At 38.9% G+C, this 21,612-nt stretch overlaps 1 protein-coding gene across 2 annotated transcripts in view; it reads left to right on the top strand.

Annotated features, from left to right (window-relative positions):
• Window positions 1-21,128, top strand: part of HTR2A (5-hydroxytryptamine receptor 2A) — a 104,357-nt gene extending 83,229 nt beyond the window's left edge. For both annotated transcript variants that reach the window (XM_084879425.1, XM_084879426.1), the window contains one exon: window positions 18,555-21,128. In XM_084879425.1, coding sequence (XP_084735551.1) covers window positions 18,555-19,354 — 800 coding nt within the window. In that variant the 3' untranslated portion in view covers window positions 19,355-21,128. The remainder of the gene's footprint in view (window positions 1-18,554) is intronic.
• Window positions 21,129-21,612: the final 484 nt, after the last annotated feature.

The following is a 21,612-nucleotide window of genomic DNA, read 5'->3' as shown; positions in this document are numbered from 1 at the left end:
TTTAGCTCAATGGTTAGAGTATCAATCAGACCATCAAAGGATTGGGGGTTCAATTCCTAGTCAAGGGCATGGATCTGGTGTCCCAATTAAGCCTCAATTAATTGATTATTTGTCTAGACTTAGTGGGACAAATGCAAGTGACCAGGGGTCAGCAATAATGGCCTATCCCCTGGTACTTCAATGTTTAGAAAGCTGAGCTGAACCTGAACACATGACACACAGACAGAATTAATATGCAATCACATAAGGGTTATTTACCTATTCCTCGTGGGTCCTAGGCTCCAGCAGAGGCAACCCAGGGATGCACACCGAAAGACGGGTGATGAAGATGGAGACAGGCGGCCGCAGGTGGTTCAGGCTCACACAGCAGAGCGGTCAGGGGCTTGTCTCTCTGAGCGACATGGAGTCTTCCTCTTATCGGGCAGGAAAACTCAACTGAAGCTGGTCCCGAGCTTATATAGACCGCCATAAACCAGTTGTGTCCTTATCAGTGTGGGCCAGACAGTGTGCCTTATACTGGGAGCAGGGCATTTACATTTGGAGGATGCAGAGCTTTTACATCAAGATATTGGGGTGTTCAATAATTTTGGAAGTTACACTGTATTGGGGATTTCCATACAGCAAACATTTCACAAAATAATTAGAGGGGTTACATTATTATAACATTGGGTTGCAAGTCTGATCCCACTGCCAGTTGGGAGTGGAAGGTGGGAGGCAACCAATCAATGTGAGATCCCTCCCTTCCATTCTCTCTCAGGATCAATGGAAAAAATCAAAGTGAAAATCTTTAAAAATGGTGAGAATGGTTAATTTTATGTTATTTATTAAAAATAAAAACATGGTGTCTAAACAGTGAGCCTCAGTGGTTGAGTGTTCACCTATGAACTAGCAGGTCATGGTTCAATTCCTAGTCAGGGCATGTGTCCAGCTTTTGGGCTTGGTCCCCAGGGTGTGGCATGCAGGAGGCAGCCAATTAATGATTGTCTCTCATCATTGATGTTTCTATCCCCCTCCCTCCCCTGGTCTCTTCCTCTCTGAAATCAACAAAAATATTTTAAAATAAAATTAAAAATAAAAACATGGGATGGCACCCACCTCCTGGCTCTGTGTGAGGAGGGCTGGGCAAAGGAGCAATGCCTCTGTCAGCACTTTTCTCAAGGAAACACTGCCCTTCCAGCTCTCCTCCTGAAGCCAGACAATTCTGTCCCTGGCACCTTTCAAGCTGCTGACCCAAGTCTTAAGAGCAAAAACTGAGATTTCCAATAGAAGAAAATGTTTTTCCTTAAGACTGCAGCATCAGATTTCAGATTTGCCCTACAGATTTCAGACTTGCTAGTCACACAATCATGGCACTAGGTCACACTGAGGAACAGACAAATAATTGGCTTTATTATTTTTCACAATCTGGCATCACCTCCATTCTCCAGTGTGAAGCAGATCAAAAGACAATATTAAATCAGTCCAATATTCTTCTCTTATCAGTCTTTAATCTGCAAAAAAATACACTCAAATTTCAGCTGTTTACTTTTTCCAAATAACTTAATTTGAAGAAACTGGAACAGGTAAACAATAAAAAAATTGATTATCCCAAATGTATGCCACACAATCATTGAAGTGTTACCCCCAGATATGGTAGGGTTACTGTGGTGGGCATCGTAGTGAGAAAAGTTAGTTTGACTTAAGCATTCAGGGCAGGGGTCCAGTGGAAAACAAAGGCGGGTGGACGATAGGCGGGACAGAAAAGGCAGTTTGAGCAGCCTAACCACAGGAACCGACCACGCAGAAATAATAAAGTGTTTCTGGACTCAAAGTGGGAGGCATAGGCAAACAAGAGAGGGCCGGCAACAATAAGGTGTACTGGCACAACAGTAAGGTGTACTGGCTTATTACACTTACCATAAGGATCTCCAGGTCCATCCACCCTGTCACAAATAGAAAGATTCCCTTCCTTTTCAGAACCAAGTAGTATTCCATAATGTCAATGTACCAAAGCATTTTTATTCAATCGTCTACTGATGGGCACATGGGCTGGTTCCAGATCTTGGTGTTGTAAATAACACTGCAATGAGCATAGCAGTGCATATATTCTTTCCAATCAATGTCTCTGATTCCTTGGGATACATTCCCAGAAGTGGGATTGCTGAAGCATAAGGAAGTTCCATTTTTAATTTTTAAGGTAACTCCTTACTGCTTTCCATACTGGCTACACAGAATGCATTTCCCACAGAGATGTGTGCCTCTCTGCATACGATGGTGACCCCCATAGAGTTTCCCTGCTTTCCTTAACAGGCTTGTGGGATAGTCAGGGGAACCAAGGCTTGACAATGGTTCTTCAACAGACCTCGCACCTCAGGCTCTTCTCATCACTGTGTGTCCAGAGTCCTCCTGGGAGCTGGAATTCAGGTGGCCTTAGCACCTCCCACCATGGTTCTGTTTGAAGACCTGGCCTTCATCTCCTTTCTCTTTTTTGGATCATTTTATCACGGTGACATTTTCCATTCTCACTGTTTTTCAATTCAGAGTGCAGTGGTGTTAAGGACATTCATACTGTTGTGCAAACCACACCACCATCATCTCCATCATGTTTCCCATCTTCTCCAACATAAACTCTGGCCCCAGTAAACAACAACTCTGCATCTCACCCTCTTACTCCCTCCTACCCCCACCACCACCACCACCACCACTGGTACCTTCATCTTACCTTCCATCTCTGACTCCGATGGCGCTAAGGAACTCATGTGAGTGGAATCACACAGTAGTTGTCTTCTTTTCACTGGATTTTGCACTAAACATTTCAAGGTCCATCCACGTTATTTCACTTACCATAAGGCTCTCCAGGTTCATCCATGCTGTCACAAATAGTAAAATTACCTTCCTTTTCAAAGCCAAGCACTATTCCATGGTCTCAATGCACCAAAGCATTTTTATCCACTCACCTACTGATGGGCACATGGGATGCTTCCAGATCTTGGTATTGTACATAACACTGCAAGGAACATAGCAGTGCATATATTCTTTCCAATCAAGGTCGCTGATTCTTTGGGATACATTCCCAGAAGTGGAATTGTTCTGCCATAAAGAAGTTCCATTTTTAATTTTTGAGGTAACTCCTTACTGCTTTCCATACTGGCTGCACAAAATGCATTCCCTACAGAGATGTGTGCCTCTCTGCACAGGATGGTGACCCCCTCGAAGCTTCCCTGCTTCTCTTAATAGGTCGGTTGGGTAGCAAGGGGGAACCAAGACTTGCCCAGGGTTTCTCAACGGACCTCACACCCCGGGCTCTTCTCATCACTGTGTGTCCAGAGGCCTGCTGGGAACTGTTTGAAGACCTGGCCTTCTTTTCCTTTCTCTCTTTTTGTTTAGTTTTATCACGGTGACATTTTCCCTTCCCAATGTTTTCAATCCACAGTGCAATGGTGTTAAGGACATTGATTCTGTTGTGTGCGAACCAAACCAACATCATCTCCATCATGTTTCCCATCTTTTCCAATAAAACTCTGGCCTCATTAAAAAACAGCTCTGGCCGGAACTGGTTTGACTCAGTGGATAGAGGATTGACCTGCGGACTGAATGTTCCCAGGTTCAATTCTGGTCAAGGGCATGTATCTTGGTTGTGGGCACATCCCTAGTAGGGGGAGTGCAAGAGGCAGCTGGTTGATGATTCTCTCTCATCGATGTTTCTAACTCTCTATCCCTCTTCTTTCCTCTTTGTAAAAAAATCAATAAAATATATTTAAAATAATAATAGTGTTCACTTGATAGAAAAAAAATTCAAAGAGATTAAGTGGCTCGTTTAAAGGTCAAAGGGAATCAAAACTTTTTTTTTCTGATTCCAGATTGATGGCTTTTTCTTCTATATCAGTGGTTTTCAAAGTTCCAGGATTTCTGGGATACTTTCAAGAAGTCCATACTATTTTTTTAATAAATATATCTAAAGGAAATCAAACTGCTCTCTCAAAGAGATATTTGCACCCCCATGTTCATTGCAGTATTATTCCCAATAGCCAAGACACTAAACAACTTAAGTGTCCATTGATGGATGGATAAAGAAGATATGATATATATAAGAAATGTAATGTTATTTACCCATAAAAAAGAAGTATATTTTGCCATTTATGACAAATGGATGAACCATAGAGCTTTATTCTAAGTGAAATAAGACAGACAAAGACAAATATTGTATGAACTCACTTATATGTGAAATTTAAAATCATTATATTTGAACAGAGTAAAATGGTTATTGCCATGGGATAAAGGATAGGGGAAATGGGGAGATGTTTGTCAGAGGGCACAAATGTTTATTTATAAGATAAACAAATTCCAGGGATCTAAGGTACATTATGTTGACTATTATATACTTGAAAATGGCTGAATTCAGAGCTTTATTATTCTCACCATAAGAACAACAAAATGGTAATGATGTGAAGTGAAGCATGTGTTAACTAACCTTATTATAGTAAACTAGACTGCCCCTAACTGCCCTCCCTGCTGGCCTGGTCACCCCTAACTGCATGGGGCTTGGCCCCCGCCACTGCAGAGGTGGGGGGGCCCTGTGCCTCAGGCCCCATCATCATGGTTTCATCTGGAAGGACATCCAATCTAATTAGTATATTATGCTTTTATTATCCTATATAATAAAAGGTAATATGCAAATTGACCGTCACTCCAAGACACAAGATGGCTGCCCCCAAGTGGTGAAAGATGACTGCCCTCATCTGGACACAAGATGGCTGTCACAAGATGACCAGCAGGAGAAGGAAGTTATGGGCATTTAGAGGTGATCAGGCCAGCAGAGGAGAGCAGTTGAGGGAAACCAGGCCAGCAAGGGAGGGCAGTGGGGGGGTAGGGGGGGGAGACAGGACTACAGGGGAGGACAGTTATGGGCGATCAGGCCAGGAGGAGAGAGCAGTTGGGAGGGACCTGTCCAACAGGGGAGGGCAGTTGGGGGGGACTAGGCCTTCAAGGGAAGGCAGTTGTGGGCAATCAGGCCAGCAGGGAGGACCATTAGGGGTAACCGGGCCTGCAGAGGATGGAAGTTGGGGGAGATCAGGCCAGTAGGGGAGGGCAGTTAGGGGCAATTGGGCCTCCCCGGGAGCAGTTACACATCATCAGGCTGGCAGGGGAGTGATTAGGGTGATCGGGCTGGCAGGCAGAAGCAGTTAGGGGCAATCAGTTGGGAGCCAGCAGTCCTGAATTATGGGATCGGGCCTAGACGAGCGGGCAGACATCCCTAAAGGGTCCCAGATTGGAGAGGCTGCAGGCTGGGTTGAAGGACATCCTCTCCCCCCCCCGCCCCCCCCAGTTCACAAATTTTGTGCACCAGGCCTCTATAGATACTTGGTTATGTATTATATATGTATATCAATCATCACATTGTACAACTTACACATCATTAAATATTAGTTTTTTCTCAATAAAGCATGGGAAAAAATTAGATGTTTGCCTTTTCCATTTTATCTTTTTATGAGGGTACAGTGGAATTTTTTTAAAGTATACGCAGTGTCTGATATAACAACAGGCTGAAGCAGAAGCATATCTGAGAATCCAGCTGTCTTCTACTAAGGCAAACATAAAAGAGATTTCAAAGCTGTAAATCAGTGCCATTATTTGATGTACTATAGAAAATATAATTATTTTCATAGAAATGTATTTACATTATATAATAGGATTATTAATTTTATTTTTAAATTTAAAATAATTCAAAATTTATGAATTATGTTTTGTTCTCAGTTTTTATTTTTAATACAACAAATATTTATAGATATAACTCAAAAAATCAAAACTCTTCAGAATTCTCAATAATTTTTAAATGTGTGAATGAGTTTTGAGACCAAAACATTTGTGATATGCTATCCTGCATTATAGCTGTTTTTAAAAAAGTATAGCCAGGGTAAATACAGATTTACATTGATTGTATTGTTCTTAATTTTTTTTTATGCCAGTACTAAACTTAGTTTTTCTGCTTACATCTCTGTACTTTTTTCCTCTTAGTCTTATTTTGGATTGATAAGTTTATGAATAACAGCAAAAAGTCTTGGATTATAAAATAGTGATTATAGCCTGGCTGGTGTGGCTCAGTGTTTGAGTGTTGACCTATGAAACAGGAGGTCAATACCCCATCACGGCACGAGCCTGTATTGCAGGCTTGATCCCCAGTAGGAGGCATGCAGGAGGCAGCTAGCTGGTCAATGATCTCTCTTAATTGATGTTTCTATCTCTCTCCCTCTCCCTTCCTCTCTGAAATAAATAAAAATGTGTTTTAAAAATGTAAAAATAAATAAAGTTGTGATTATAGACTCAAGTACTTCTTCCTTCCTCTCAAATTCCTAAAATATCTAGTTCAGTGTATATTCAATTAATATTTGATTTGTGAATGAACTACTAAAACTGATTGTTGTCTCATAGAGAGGACCTGCTTGATGTCTCTGATAAGCAGCTTGTGGGCTTATTCCTAAATTCACAGTTGCATGCCAGATACAGCGGAACTCAGTCCCAGCAAGGCCAGTTGCACAATGGTCTCTGGATGTACAATGATCATATACTCACCTCCTCATCATTGGTCCTGACTCTGTCCAGATTCTATTCACCCACATGGCCCAGTTCAGCAACCTCATCTCCTGTTCAACCTTTCGCTGGAGATACTAACTCACAATGTGCATCGCATTCTAACATCATGGAGGAAGGAGTATTTATCCATGGCAGCCTATTTTGCCTCATTATTTCATTTTGTCCTACACTGCTATCTTACTAGATCGTGTGTGTATTATTTTTTCCACACAAAATTTTAGACTTCATGAAAGTTCTCAAAGGTCTTTTGCAGTACCCACAGAGTCTGGCATAGATCTTAGTACATTATAATCATTTTAATCTTAAACATTTTCAAAATAAGTCAGGCACATTGCCTCACTATTTTCTCACCAAAGCCCTATATGTAAGTTAAGGAAGGTCCGTTTTTATTATCTCCACCTTACAGAGAGATGCTTTAAAATGAAGCAGCATAAGGTCATCCAGCTAGTGATTGACAATCTCAGGACACAAACCTATGTCTTGTGATGCTATATTTGGCACTTTTCCTGCAGACACTTGTTTAATTAACTTGAAAAAGAGCTTTGAGCAAATAACAGGCCTAAATCCAGGTTATGAGTCAGAACATACAGGAATAAACCCAGGCCCCTGATTCCCACTCAGACACTGCCCTTTACAGAGATCTTTTCCCTTATGATTTTAATTGTTAAGGTGGTCAGCTCATGGGATGGTTAACTTTATATGCAATTCTCTTAGAAGAATTAAGTATTACATAAATATATGTTTTCCCTCTTTCTGTCCTCTCTGACTAATTGGTAACCTAATTTACTGTGTTTCCACAGCAAAAATGAAAGGAAATACTATAAAATAATTTCAGTTAATTCAAACTGTGCCTATAAAATTAAATGTAATTTTCACTTCTTATAACTCTATCTTTTCTCTCTTTCTTAGTTGTTTACTCACCAATTCCACAAGCATTTACTAAACCTCTAGAATAAGAAAAGGTACATTAGGTGCTGGAGTGGCTTACAATAAGATATATGTGTAAAGGCTTCTTTCTGGTTCTGGTGCTCTGGGCTTTGAACCCGACTTGGGGTTCAGACCCCATGCTTCTCAGTGGGTTCTTTTGAAGCTGATATATACTTCCACCATTAATGAGATTATCTTCTAATGGGGGAAATGACTTTTCCAGGAAAAAAAAAAAAGATATTAGAAGTGTGAAATAGGATAGCAGAAATTATTTTTAAGGTTGATGAAAGACTATAGAATAATAATAAGAATTTTTTTAAGAAAAGAAATAATTTAGAGAAGGCTCTATATATGGTATGTCTTGAAAGAAAGCTGTCATGGGGTCTTATAACCAAGGATTTACAAAAGAAGCTACATTAAAATTCATAGGAAAGGTGGTGATGTGAGCAGAGTGTTCCCACTCCCAAGGGCCACAGCTGAGGTTCTGGAAGTATATATATATCAGCTTCAGAAGAACCCACTGAGAAGCATGGGGTCTAAACCCCAAGTTGGGTCCAAAGCCCGGAGCACCAGAACCAGAAAGAAGCCTCAGAAAGAATTATTCCCAAAAATCTGTTCCCTTTAAAACAAATGGAGGAAATGGGGTAATACTTTAAAAATGAGGTTTAATAAAGTGGCACAGACGTGTTTTTTGTGTGGTTTTTTTTTTGTAAAAATCTTTGCTCATGAGCATGTTGCTAAATATGCAGTTTAGAAAAGAACAGGTTTCCACTGTTTCTGAATAATGTAATTCAATTATTTAAAGAGGAAGGGATAGTGGATGACAAGTCAAATGAAATAATTTGAAAAGATGCTATTACTTGTGACTCCAATGTCAAAACAACGTTCTGATAACTTTTCAAATTCCATTATGTCATTCATATCATATTTGGGTTTTGTAACATATTGTCAGAGGAAGAGGTGGTCAATGGAAGTCAATCTGCCCTGGAATGAGGACGTGGATGGCCTTTCAGATGTTGCAATAACACTAACAAGTCAGAATTCAGTCTCTTTATCCTTCAGTGCAAGATTATCACACAGCAAGCACAACTTCTGGACAGGGAAACAGAAAGGAAAAGGAATTAGGTCAGAAGAGCAGGAGACTGCCTTTCTAGAAATCAATGACAGGGGCAATTAAGCCACCAGCTTGAGCAGTGAACAACTGCTTATCCTTAAGGGAGATGAGCATTTCTTCCAAGTAACATATATTGCCTTGGATGGAACACGAGGTTTAAAACATTTTTGGACATTTAGCCTATTTGTTGTTGTTGTTTCAAGTAACTCATGTACAAATTGGGGGAGGAATAGAGGACAAGTTTCTTGCCCTCTCCATCAATTCTCTGCTTTGCTGTGGGATGTTAGCCTGATCCTGTCAAACTCGAGGCCGACTGGCCACAGGCCAATATCCCTGATGAATATAGAGGCTAAAATCCTATTTTTAAAATTTTATTTTATTATTTAAAGTATACATATATCTCCTCCCCCCACCTCCATTGACCTTCCCTCAGCCTCCCCTAACCCCTGTCACATGCCCTCATCCCACCCTGCACTCAGTATCTTGTGTGCATTGGCTATGTTTATATACCTGCATACAAGTCCTTCGGTTGATCTCTTTCTCCACCTCCCCAGCACTCCCCAGCCTTCCTGCTGTAATTTGACAGTCTGTTAGATGCTTTACTGCCTTTGTATAGATCATTTTGTTCATCAGGTTATAATGTTCTTTATTTTCCATAAATGAGTGAGATCATGTGGTATTTTTCTTTCATTGCCTGGCTTATTTCACTTAGCATAATGTTCTCCAGTTCCATCCATGCTGCTGCAAATGGTAAGAATTCCTCCCTTTTAATAGCAGTGTACAATTCATTGTGTAGATGAACCATAGTGTTCTAATCCACTCATCTGCTAATGGGCATTTAGTCTGTTTCCAAATCTTAGCTATGGTGAATTGTGCTGCTATGAACAAAGGGGCGCATATGTCCTTTCTGATTGGTGTTTCTAGTTCTTGGGATATATTCCCAGAAGTGGGATTATTGGGTCAAATGGGAGTTCCATTTTTAGTTTTTTGAGGAAACTCCATATTGTTCTCCACAGTGGCTGCACCAGTTTGCATTCCCACCAGCAATGCACGAGGGTTCCTTTTTCTCGGCAACCTTGCCAGCAATTGTCATTTGTTGATTTGTTGATGATTGTCATTCTGATAGGTGTGAGATGGTACCGCATTGTCATTTTGATTTGCATCTCTTGGATAATTAGTGACTTTGAGCATGTTTCAATATGTCTCTTGGTCTTCCTTCTGTCTTCTTTTGAAAAGTATCTATTTAGGTCTATTGCCCATATTTTTATTGGATTGTTTATCTTTCTTTTATTAAATTGTATGAGTTCCCTGTAAATGTTGGAGATTAAACCCTTATCAGAGGTAACATTTGCAAATGTGTTCTCCCATGCATATTTTTTTTGTTGATGGTTTCTTTTGCTGTGCAAATGCTTCTTATATTTATGAAGTCCCATTTGTTTATTTTCTCTTTAGTTTCCATTACCCTAGGAGTGGTATCAGTGAAGAAATTGGTTTGGCATATGTCTGAGATTTTGCTGCCTGTAGATGCCTCTAGTATTGTTATGATTTCCAGTCTTATGTTTAAGTCCTTTATCCATTTTGAGTTTATTTTTGTTTATGGTGTAAGTTGGTGGTCTAGTTTCTTTTTTTTTTTTTTTTTTTGCATGTATCTGTCCAATTTTCACAACACCATTTGTTGAAGAAACTCTCTTGACTCCATTGTATGTTCATGCCTCCTTTGTCAAATATTAATAGAGCATAGTGGTTTGGGTTGATATGCAGGTTCTCAATTCTATTCCATTGGTCTATATGTCTGTTCTTGTGCCAGTACCAGGCTGGTTTTAGTACAATGTCTTTGTAATACAGCTTGAAATGTGATATTGAGATCCTACCTACTTTGTTCTTCTTTCTCAGGATTGCTGTGGCTATTCGGGGTCTTTTTTCATTTCAGGTGAAATTTTGGAGAGTTCATTCTAGGTCTGTGAAACATGCCATTGGTATTGTAATGGGAAAAACATTGAATCTATAAATTGCTCTGGGAAGTATGGACATTTTAATGATATTGATTCTATCAATATGAACATGGTGTGTTCTTCCATCTGTTTACGTCTTCCTCTATCTCTTTTTTCAGTGCCCTGTAGTTTTCCACATTTAGGTCTTTTACCTCCTTAGTTAAGTTTATTCCTAGGCATCTTAATTTTTTTTTGGTGTGATGGTAAATGGGATTTTTTTCAGTCTCTCTGTAAGTTCACTATTGGTGTATAGTAATGCCATATATTTCTTGGCATTAATTTTGTATCCTGCTACATTGCTGAATTCATTTATTAAGTCTATTAGTTTCTTGATGGAGTCTTTAGGGCTTTTTATGTACAATGTCATGTCATCTGAGAATAAGGACAGTTTTACTTCTTCTTTTCCAATTTAGATGCCTTTTATTTCTTCTTCTTGTCTAATCACAATGGCTAATACTTCCAGTAATATGTGATTCTCTCTCATTATGATGTTTTTATCTCTCTCTCTCTGAAATCAATAAAAAAAAACATATTTTAAAATAATAAAAAAAATATTTTTAAAGAATAAACTCAAAATGGATAAAATTATTTAAACGTAAGGCATGAAACCATAAAAATTCTAGTAGAAACAATAGGGAGAAAAATCTCAGACAAAAATCTCATCATAGCAATGTATTTGTGGGTACATCTCCTAGGACAAAGGAAACTAGGGAAAAAATAAACAAAGGGAACTACATAAAAATAATGCTTCTGCACAACAAAAGAAACCATTAACAAAATGAAAAGGGAGCCCACTATACTGGAGGACATGTTTGGCAATGATATATCTGATAAAGGGTTAATATCCAAATATATAAGGAACTCATACAACTTAAGAAAGGAAGACAAACAATCCAATTAAAAAAATGGGCAAAGAACCTAAATAGACACTTCTGCAAAGTGGACACACAGAAGGCCAAGAGACATATGAAAATGCTATCACTAATTATAGCAAGATGCAAATTAAGCAGACACTGAGGTATTACCTCACATTTGTCAAAATGTCTACCATCAACAAATCAACAAATGACAAGTGCTGGTGAGGATGTGGAGAAAAGGCAATCCTAGTACACTGCTGGTGAGAATGCAGATTGGTGCAGCCATTATGGAAAACAATATGGAGTTTCAAATATTTAACCCACTGCCATTTAACCCACTGATCCTACTTCTAGAAATATATCCTAAGAAACCCGAAACACCAATTAGAAAGAATGTATGCGCCCCTATGTTCATAGCAGTGTAATTTACAATAGCTAAGATCTGGAAACAGCCTGAGTACCCATCATTAGATGAGTTGGTAAAAAACCTGTGGTACATATACACCATGGAGTATTCTGCAGCTGTAAAAAAAGAATGTTCTCTTACTCTTTGAGACAGCATAGAGGGACCTGGAGAATATTATGCTAGGTGAAATAAGCCAGTCAGAGAAAAACAAGCATTACATTATCTCACTCATATGTAGAATCTAAAGAGCAAAATAAACTGATGAACAAAATAGATCCAGTGACATAGAAGCATGAACCAGACTATCAAATCTCATAGGGAAGGCAGGTATGGGTACATGGGATGGAAGAGAAAACCAAAGAACCTGTATGCATATATGTATAACCCTTGGACACAGATAATGGGGTGGTGAAGGCCTGAGGCAGAGGGCAGGGAAGGGCTAATGAGGTCAATGGGGGGGGTGAGGGAGAAAGGGACATACAGGTAGGTAATACTTTCAACAATAATAGATTTAAAAATACATTTTTCTAAAACAAACCAGAACTAGAAAAATTAGTTTTATACAAGGATTATGTTGGCCAAAATACCACAAACAGTATCCACCATGGAATAAGGCTTCAATATATAGTTGCTCATTCACTATGTCATTGGATCAAGGAGGTTACTAATCAACTATCAGTAAACTAATTGCTAATTAAAAAAAAAAAACTAAAAGGAATAAAGCTCATCTTTCACAGCCAGTGCTTCAGAATTAAGGCCATTTACCCAGACTGTGGCAAGATTTTACCAGAGGTGCAAACTAATTTCTGTACAAAGAGTAAGCAGGGCTACCCTGAAATAAAGTCACCAGTGAAAGCCTATGTGTTTCTAAGTGTCATGTTTTCCATTCATTTCATTGTCTGAGTTGCAATCAAAAGAAATTAAAATGTGTATGGAGAGCTCTCTACAGATATTGAATTTTGATTGCTGTTTTCCACTCATCAGAAAAAATGTATTAAATAAAATGCAGAGTCACATAGTTCAAGCTACTTTCTGTTTGTTCATAAAGGAAAATGCTTTATATGCAGAAATTCCAAGTGAGAAATGTCAGGTTTCCCAAAGCACCTATTATCAAATAAAGCATCCAGAAAATCAATGCACTGAAAATGGCTATGTCCACAATCTTGGATATAAGCCAGTGCAGTCATCTCTTGGTGTTTTTAAACTGCTTATTTTACCCAGAAAGCTTACCCAAGTGTTTTGATTCTTTGGTGGAAAATTTCTCCCTTATAGAGTATTGCTTTAACTATCTACTTATTCTTTTCACAAACCTTTGCTGACTGCTATTATGAGGGAGGCTCTGAAAAAGAATGGTGTATGAGAAATATTTAGGATATTTTTGTTATAAATAAAGAGGAATGTGCCATTGAAAGACCTAATCAGTTGATTCTCCCCCTCCAAATCAAGGTCCCCCTTTTAGACAGGCTTCTTGCCACATTCACTTTAAAATGGTTCTTCATCCCAGGCAGCAGAGGGAGGAATCTCTACTACAGTGAGATGGCTCCCTCACACTTCCCCTTTTTGCCCACAGAAGGTGAGCCATTCTGAAAGGGTGTTTGTGTGAGTGAGTGTGTGTGTGTGTGTGTGTGTGTGTGTTCATTCTCCCCAAACAAGAACACATTTGAATTTCAAATTATTGAATAATTTGGTGTTTTAGATAATCCCATATTCTGTTTAATTGAGAATTTTCACTTATATAAATCACCAGGTCACAAGCAAAGATGGCAAAGAGCTCTAAAGGTATACACCCAAGAGTTTAATGACAAAATAATACAACTTTTTTTTACAGTTGATATTTTGTTTATGTGTATCATAACTAATAGTAATGACTATAATTTATCACATTTGAAAAGCAATCAACAGTTCAAGCTATACAAAATTAAATTAATTGAGTCTCTTTGTCACCCTGGCAGAAGTTGATAATTACATCATTATTAATTATGTGGCCAATAACCAAAATGCTTTTTAGCTTCTTTTGGTTTAAGATATATTATATATTAAAATATAGCATATACAAACAAAGTGAAATAAAACAAAATTAGAAAAAATGAAGTTAATGTATTCAATCTGAAAAATTCTGTGGAGAATGCTATTTTCATTGGGAGAATAACTGAACTAATCACTGTTCTAGGTTTCTGTATATTTAATTCATTTAACCTCACCACAATCAGTGGAGACATGTGGGTGCCATCCTAATGTGATAGATGAGGCACTGAGGCCTACAGGGGTGAAGTCACTGGCCCAGGAGCAAAGAACCAGGGCCAAGACTCAAATCCAGGTCTATTTTAATCAATGAATAACTGCACTCTGAAACAAAGACGTTGTAGAAAAGTACAGGAAACACCTTTAACAGTTATAAGTTCAAACACTTGGAAAACAAACATTCTTCTTAGTAATCATGTCTTAACTTTTATGATCAAGAGTTTCCTGAAGGCCACCCTTATGTTAATTGCTTTATTATTCACAATAGCCAAGATATGGAAGCAACCCAAGCGCCCATCAATAGACAAGTGGATAAAAAAAAAGTTCTTGTACATATGTACAAAGGAATATTATGCAACCATAAAACAGAATGAAATCTTACCATTAGCAACAACATGGATGGACCTAAATAGTATTATGCTATAAGAAATAAGTCAGAGAAAGATATATACCATATGATTTCACTTATGCATGAGATCTAAAGAACAAAGTAAATGAACAAACTAAACTGAAACGGACTCATAGCTACAGAGAACAGACTGATGGTTGCCAGAAGCAAGGAGGGATCAAGGGGCTGGATATAAAAGATGAGGGATTAAGAAGTGAAGTGGGTAGTTACAAAATAGCCATAGGGATATAAAGTATAGCATAGGAAATACAGTCAATAGTATTCTTTCTTTTAAATATATTTTTATTGATTGCACAGAAGAAGGGAGAGGGAGAGAGAGATAGAAACATCAATGATGAGAGGGAATCATGGATTGGCTGCCTCCTGTATGCCCCATACTGGAATCAAACCAGCAACCCAAGCATGTGCCCTTGACTGGAATCAAACCCAGGACCCTTCAGTCCACTGAGCCAAACCAGAAAGAGCAATAATCTATAATAATAAAAGCTTAATATGCTAATTAGACCAGACATCCTTCTGGAGATCCTTCTGAACAACCTTCTGGACGAAGCCAGGGCTGTGAGAGAAGCCCAGGTGCCAGAGGGAAGCTGGTGCTGACAGTCGGGGAAGGAAGGCCTGTTCTTGCATGGATTTCACGCATTGGGCCTCTCGTATTCTAATAACTATGTATGGTGTTAGGTAAGTACTAGACTTAACAATGGGTACATTTTGTAAAATATATGATTGCCTAACCACTGCGCTGTACACCTAAAACTAATACAAAATAATATTGATTGTAAACTATAACCGAATAAAATAAAGTAAGATTTTTGTGAAGGCTAAATAAAACTGGTGTGTATCAAGAGTTTCAGAGGAGCCAAAACCGGTTTGGCTCAGTGGATAGAGCATCAGTCTGTGGACTGGAAGGCCCCAGGTTCGATTCTGGTCAAGGGCATGTACATTGGTTGCAGGCACATGCCCGGTAGGGGGCGTGCAGGAGGCAGCTGGTCGATGTTTCTCTCTCATCGATGTTTCTAGCTCTCTATCCTTCTCCCTTCCTCTCTGTAAAAAATCAATAAAATACATTTTAAAAAAAAAAAAGAGAGAGAGAGAAAGAGTTTCAGAGGATCCCTGAGCAGGGTGTGGCTCAGTGAATAAAACATCAGCCTACAGACTGAAGGGTCCCAGGTTCGATTCCAGTCAAGGGCACATACCCAGGTTGCGGGCTGAATCCCCAATAAGGGATGTGAGGGAGGCAGACTATCAATGATTCTCTCTCATCATTGATGTTTCTATCTCTCTGTCCCTCTCCATTCCTCTCTGAAATCAATAAAAATACATTTTTTTTAAAAAGAGTTTCAGAAGATGTTCCTCTTGGAGCCATCATTCTTCCATCTCTTCTTGACCCAAAGAATGTTCCCAAAAATAGGCCAGGGACAGAGAGGAATGAAGGAAGTGAAGGGTCATTAACCACATTAGTTTCCTTAAGAGCAGTTCTGATGTCATTTATCTCCACCTTCCAAGAGTACTGGAGTGGCTTTGCATAGACAAGTGAAAAATATTGTCCATTAAGTCTATGAAGATACTAGAAAATGTTACTGAGAAAGAATTATGTTAAGTATTACTTTAACTCAAGCTAATGTTCTCTCCTGGCAAGAATGGCAATTATGAGGTGATATGCAGTAGGACAATTGAATGGAACTGACCTCTGTTCTATGTATGTACAAATTAGATTATAGATCCTCAACAAAATTTTTACCAGATGATAATGAATACATTATCACAAGAGTCAAGCGAGTAGTAGCCCCCAACTCTGGAATGAGGCTGTGTTCTTGGCTGGATTGTGACCACTTAATAAACTCTAAAGAGTTTGGATCAGAAGCTGTGACACTCCCTATTATACACTTCTGAGGGAGCTGAAAACCTGGCCCAGTACTAGAAAGAAACTTGGTTCTGACTTTCTCTCAGAGTGCCCCTATGATATCTACCTTTTCACAAATGAAGCGACCTTAAACCAAGTTATACAGAGAATTTGATTCATGTCTCCTTGTCTTCCTTATCACCTTGTTTCTTCCTTGTGGCAGTCATAGGATTGCCTTGGCCTTTCGCAGGGCACTAGAGAAAGACTCTCCCACTTCCCAAAAACTGCACAAGGTGGTGGTGGCAAGCTGAATCTCCCTTTAATAAAGTCCTATGTAATGGGGGAGAAATTAGCATGATGAGAGGAAAAGTGTTGCTTTTATCTACTCTGCTCCCTACTCTGCCTACTCCTGTGCCAGATAGAGGTTCCCCACATTTGAGTGACAGAGCAACTGACCCCATGTATTGTCTCATCCTATACCTAACTCTTGTATTTGTCAACAAAAGAAAGTCTGTGGCTGCTTATTACTTTGTAATACACCCTTATGAATATTCTATTACTAAAGATATATAATAACCTTACAGGAAAATTAGAAATTTGAAAACTGATTCTATATTTAATTATATTAAGAAAATATTAAATTTCTATTTAGGAGTGGGACTGGTAGTGTGATAATATCAGGAGATGTATATATGCCTAAGAGACCAGAACACCAAAATGACCGGAACAACTGGCTGCTATGACACACACTGACCGCCAGGGGGCAGACACTCAATGCTGGAGCTGCCTTGGCTGGTTAGTGCACTCCCACAGCCAACCTCCCATGGCTGGCCAGCCTCCCTTGGTCCCTCCCCCCATCTGACAGGCCCCATCCGGCAGCCAAGAGCCAGCAGGAAGGCCCTGGCCAGCAACCAGAAGGCCCTGATCAGCCCTGATCACCAGCCGGGCCTAGGGAACACACCCATGCATGAATTTAGTGCACTGGGCCTCTAGTAAATAGATAAAATGAAATAAACAACATTATATTATTAATGGTGATTATCTCTGGGTGGTGGTGTTATTGGTCATTTTATTTTTGTGGGGGTTTTTTCTCTGTGTGTTTTCTTCAACTAATAAGTATAATATAATCAGAAAAATATGGCATGAACTATTAAAGCTAGTCTTATTGTTCTTTATAGGTAAAGGATTATATAGGGCAACATAACATCTATAATAATAAAAGTAATATGCTAATTAGACTGGGCATCCTTCTGGACAAAGCCAGGGACATAGGGAAGCCAGCTCAGGTCCTGGGTGCCTGCAGGTGGCTGGAGGAGGGAAGCAGCCTGGGTCTCAGGTGCCAGAGGGAAGCCAGTGCCAGCAGCCAGGGAAAGAAAGGGCTATTCTTGCATGAATTTTCATGCATCTGGCCTCTAGTATAAGTATAAGAAACTATATATTATGTTAATTATGTCTGATCAAAATATACTATATATTAGTATAGATTATAATTAATATATAACTATATATTAAAATTAAACGTTATGATTACATATTATAATATACTAGAGGCCTGATGCACAAAATTTGTGCGTGGGGGGGAGTCCCTCAGCCCTGCCTGCACCTTCTCCAATCTCAGACCTCTTGGGTGATATCAGACCGTGGGTTTAGGCCCGATCCCTGGGGGACATCCCTCTCACAATCTGGGACCGCTCACCTGTCTGCCTGCCTGATCACCCATAACCACCTCTGCCTGCTGGCCTGATTGCCCCTAACTGCTTGCTCCCCTGCTGGTATGACTGTCCCTAACTGCCTCTTCCTCAACCTCCACCAACGTGGCTTTGTTCAGAAGGAAGTCAGAGGTCCAGAAGATGTCCGGTTGACCCAGTCTAATTAGCATATTACCCTTTTATTAGTATAGATAATATACAGTTACAATATAAAAATTAATATCTATAATTAAGTTCAAGGGTAATTTAAATTTTCTTTGAAAGTATATGTAAGCTTTTAAGCAATGTTGATATAAAGTAATTTCAAGAGAATTTTAAGTTGAAGGGAAATAATTCCAAGGGAATTTTAAATTGTCCCTAAAAGTATATATTAAGCTTTTAAATAATGTTGATATAAAATCTTTTGCACGGCCACCATTATGTATCCTCGCTCTTGCCTTCGGGTACTCAATTCCTTAATAATCACTTTTCATTTTCTGTCTAATTCCAGGTATATCAATGCCAATCCCAGTCTTTGGGCTACAGGATGATTCCAAGGTCTTTAAGGAAGGGAGTTGCTTACTCGCGGACGATAACTTTGTCCTGATCGGCTCTTTCGTGTCATTTTTCATCCCCTTAACCATCATGGTGATCACCTACTTTCTCACTATCAAGTCACTCCAGAAAGAAGCTACTTTGTGTGGGGGTGACCTTGGCACACGGACCAACTTAGCTTCTTTCAGCTTTCTTCCTCAGAGTTCCCTGTCTTCAGAAAAGCTCTTCCAGCGGTCAATCCACAGGGAGCCAGGTGCCTATGGCAGGAGGACCATGCAGTCTATCAGCAATGAGCAAAAAGCTTGCAAGGTGCTGGGCATCGTCTTCTTTCTGTTTGTGGTCATGTGGTGCCCCTTCTTCATCACGAACATAATGGCCGTCATCTGCAAAGAGTCCTGCAACGAGGACGTCATCGGAGCCCTGCTCAACGTGTTCGTTTGGATCGGTTACCTCTCCTCAGCAGTGAACCCCCTGGTGTACACCCTGTTCAACAAGACCTACAGGTCAGCCTTTTCCCGGTATATTCAGTGTCAGTACAAGGAAAATAAAAAACCATTGCAGTTAATTTTAGTGAACACTATCCCAGCCTTAGCCTACAAATCTAGTCAACTCCAAAAGGGACAGAAAAAGAATTCAAAGAAAGATGCCGAAATGACAGGTAATGACTGTACTATGATTCCTCTAGGAAAACAAAATTTGGAATATGCTCCCACAGACAATATCAATCCAGTGAATGAAAAGGTTAGCTGTGTGTGATAGACTAGTTGCCGTGGCAACCATGGAAGACACACTGAACAAGTTTCACCTATCTGGAAAAAAAGAAGAAGATAACAGAGAGGCTGGAAAAAATTAGGCGGGTCTAGTAAAACCAACAATAATATCTAGATGCCTCATTTTATTCCATCAGTTAAAAGCAGGGTTAATGTCACAAAATGTGCACTTCAAAAATGTTCTGACAGCATTTCAAGCTGTAGTTTTATGATACTTATTTTTAACATTGTAAATGATATGTCTTTAAAATAACTAGCTTTTATTGTTTAATTATAATTAGGCTATAAATAAATCTAAATTAATTTCTATTTTCAAGTGGAAACCTTCCTACTATGTTGTTAATTGATGGCATAAATTGGTTACTTGACCGCTGTGAATAAAAATAGCTATGTATAGTGAAAAGTTTATTGAATATAATGGCCTCTTACAGAACAATTCTCTTTAAAGCTTACTATGATACATATTTGCAACAACAAAAATAAGCCATTAAGAACAGTGTTATGAAGTCGGTATTGCTAAAATAATTAAATGAAATATTTGACAACTTTTCCATAGATGCCATTTTGAAATATTCGCAAAGTTGCTGTCATCTGCTGAATTTCAGGTTAATTCTTCTCAGAAGTGAAAAAGATTTTAAATGTTATTTCATAACTATTGCTGCTTTCTCTACTACCTGTGCTTTACTCTGAATTTAAAATGTGGTCTTGTTTAGTGTTTGTTCTACTAGCCATTCTATCAAAATGATAATTTAACATTATCAAATACATTTCTAAAAATTGCTTCTCCTAAATGGCATCATAGAGGTAGGTGTTTGGTTACTGCTTCTTATAACTGCATCATGCATGCTCTCTTACAGCACTGAGTCATATTGATGTAACTCTGTCAGGACTTAGGAATAAACTCAGGTTTTTGGCTACTGACAGCAGTAGTCTTAGACTTCTCTATAAAATGCAGATGTCTTTCCTGTGGGCACCCATCCATCAGGTAAACTGATGCTTTCACAGCAATCAATCTATTTTATTTCCTGTTCAGCTTTGGTTTCACAATCCTGTACCAAGTGTATACTATCTATGAGGAAATGTCTTAAATACTAAGGATATAAAAATAATTAAAATAAGATCTTTGCCTTTATTTTTTTAAATCTTTACTGTTGAAAGTATTGTATATGTCTCCCCTTTCCCCCCATTGACCCCTTCTAGTCTGCTCCCACCCCCACCCCCACTTCCACCCCAAGCCTTCTCCTCTCTTTTGTCTGTGTCCCTGGGTTATGTATCTATGCATACAAGTACTTTGGTTGATCTCTTCCCATCCACACATCCTACCCGACCTTCCCTCTGAGATTCCTCAGTCTGTTGCATGTTCTATGTCTCTGGATCTATTTTATTCATCAGTTTATTTTATTCACTAGATTCCACATATGAGTGAGATCATGTGATACTTATCTTTCTCTGACTGGCTTATTGCACTTATAATGCTCTCCAGCTCAAAGAAAATGACCTAATGGAATAGTCCTTGTCAAAAATATTAACAGACTTTGCTGAAACCGGTTTGGCTCAGTGGATAGAGCGTCAGTCTGTGGACTGAAGGTCCCAGGTTAGATTCCAGTCAAGGGCATGTAATTGGTTGCGGGCACATCCCCAGTAGGGGGTGTGCAAGAGGCAGCTGATCGGTGATTCTCTCTCATCGATGTTTCTAGCTCTCTATCCCTCTCTCCTCCTCTCTGTAAAAAAATCAATAAAATATATATATTAAAAAAATATTAACAGACTTATTTTGAGAATCAATTCAATTTCTTTCTTTCTTTCTTTCTTTCTTTCTGGTTCAGAAAGTGGTTTGTTTCTACTCTGAGGATAGTTTTCTCAATAAGTTTCCTGATGAGTATCAACCAAACACAGTAGAAGGAAAATACCACTTGAAGTCAAAATTTACAATTAATTCAGAAATATGTAGTTTAACCTGGACCCAACCTGTGACTACCAAAGTTTTTTGGGGAAAAATTTATTTCACTTCGGTAAAAACTAACTGATTTATTTCTCACTAAAATTGTACTTCCTAATTTTTTTTAAAGCAGTAATATAATATTTTCTATTGAATGAGAATTACATTTTTTCTCTAAATTATTTGAAAAATATGTAGATTTGAAAACTGAAGAACATGATAAGTGCCATTGTATAATTTGGAAATGCATTTATGGCTATCCAAAATAAGTCCTTATAGATACATTGAAAGGTATTTAGTTCAAA

This window comes from Pipistrellus hanaki, assembly GCF_964339955.1.
Source record: "Pipistrellus hanaki genome assembly, chromosome: 3".
NCBI lineage: Eukaryota > Metazoa > Chordata > Mammalia > Chiroptera > Vespertilionidae > Pipistrellus > Pipistrellus hanaki.
Note: the sequence above shows the minus strand (reverse complement) of the source record. Positions and strands in the feature narration are given on the sequence as shown.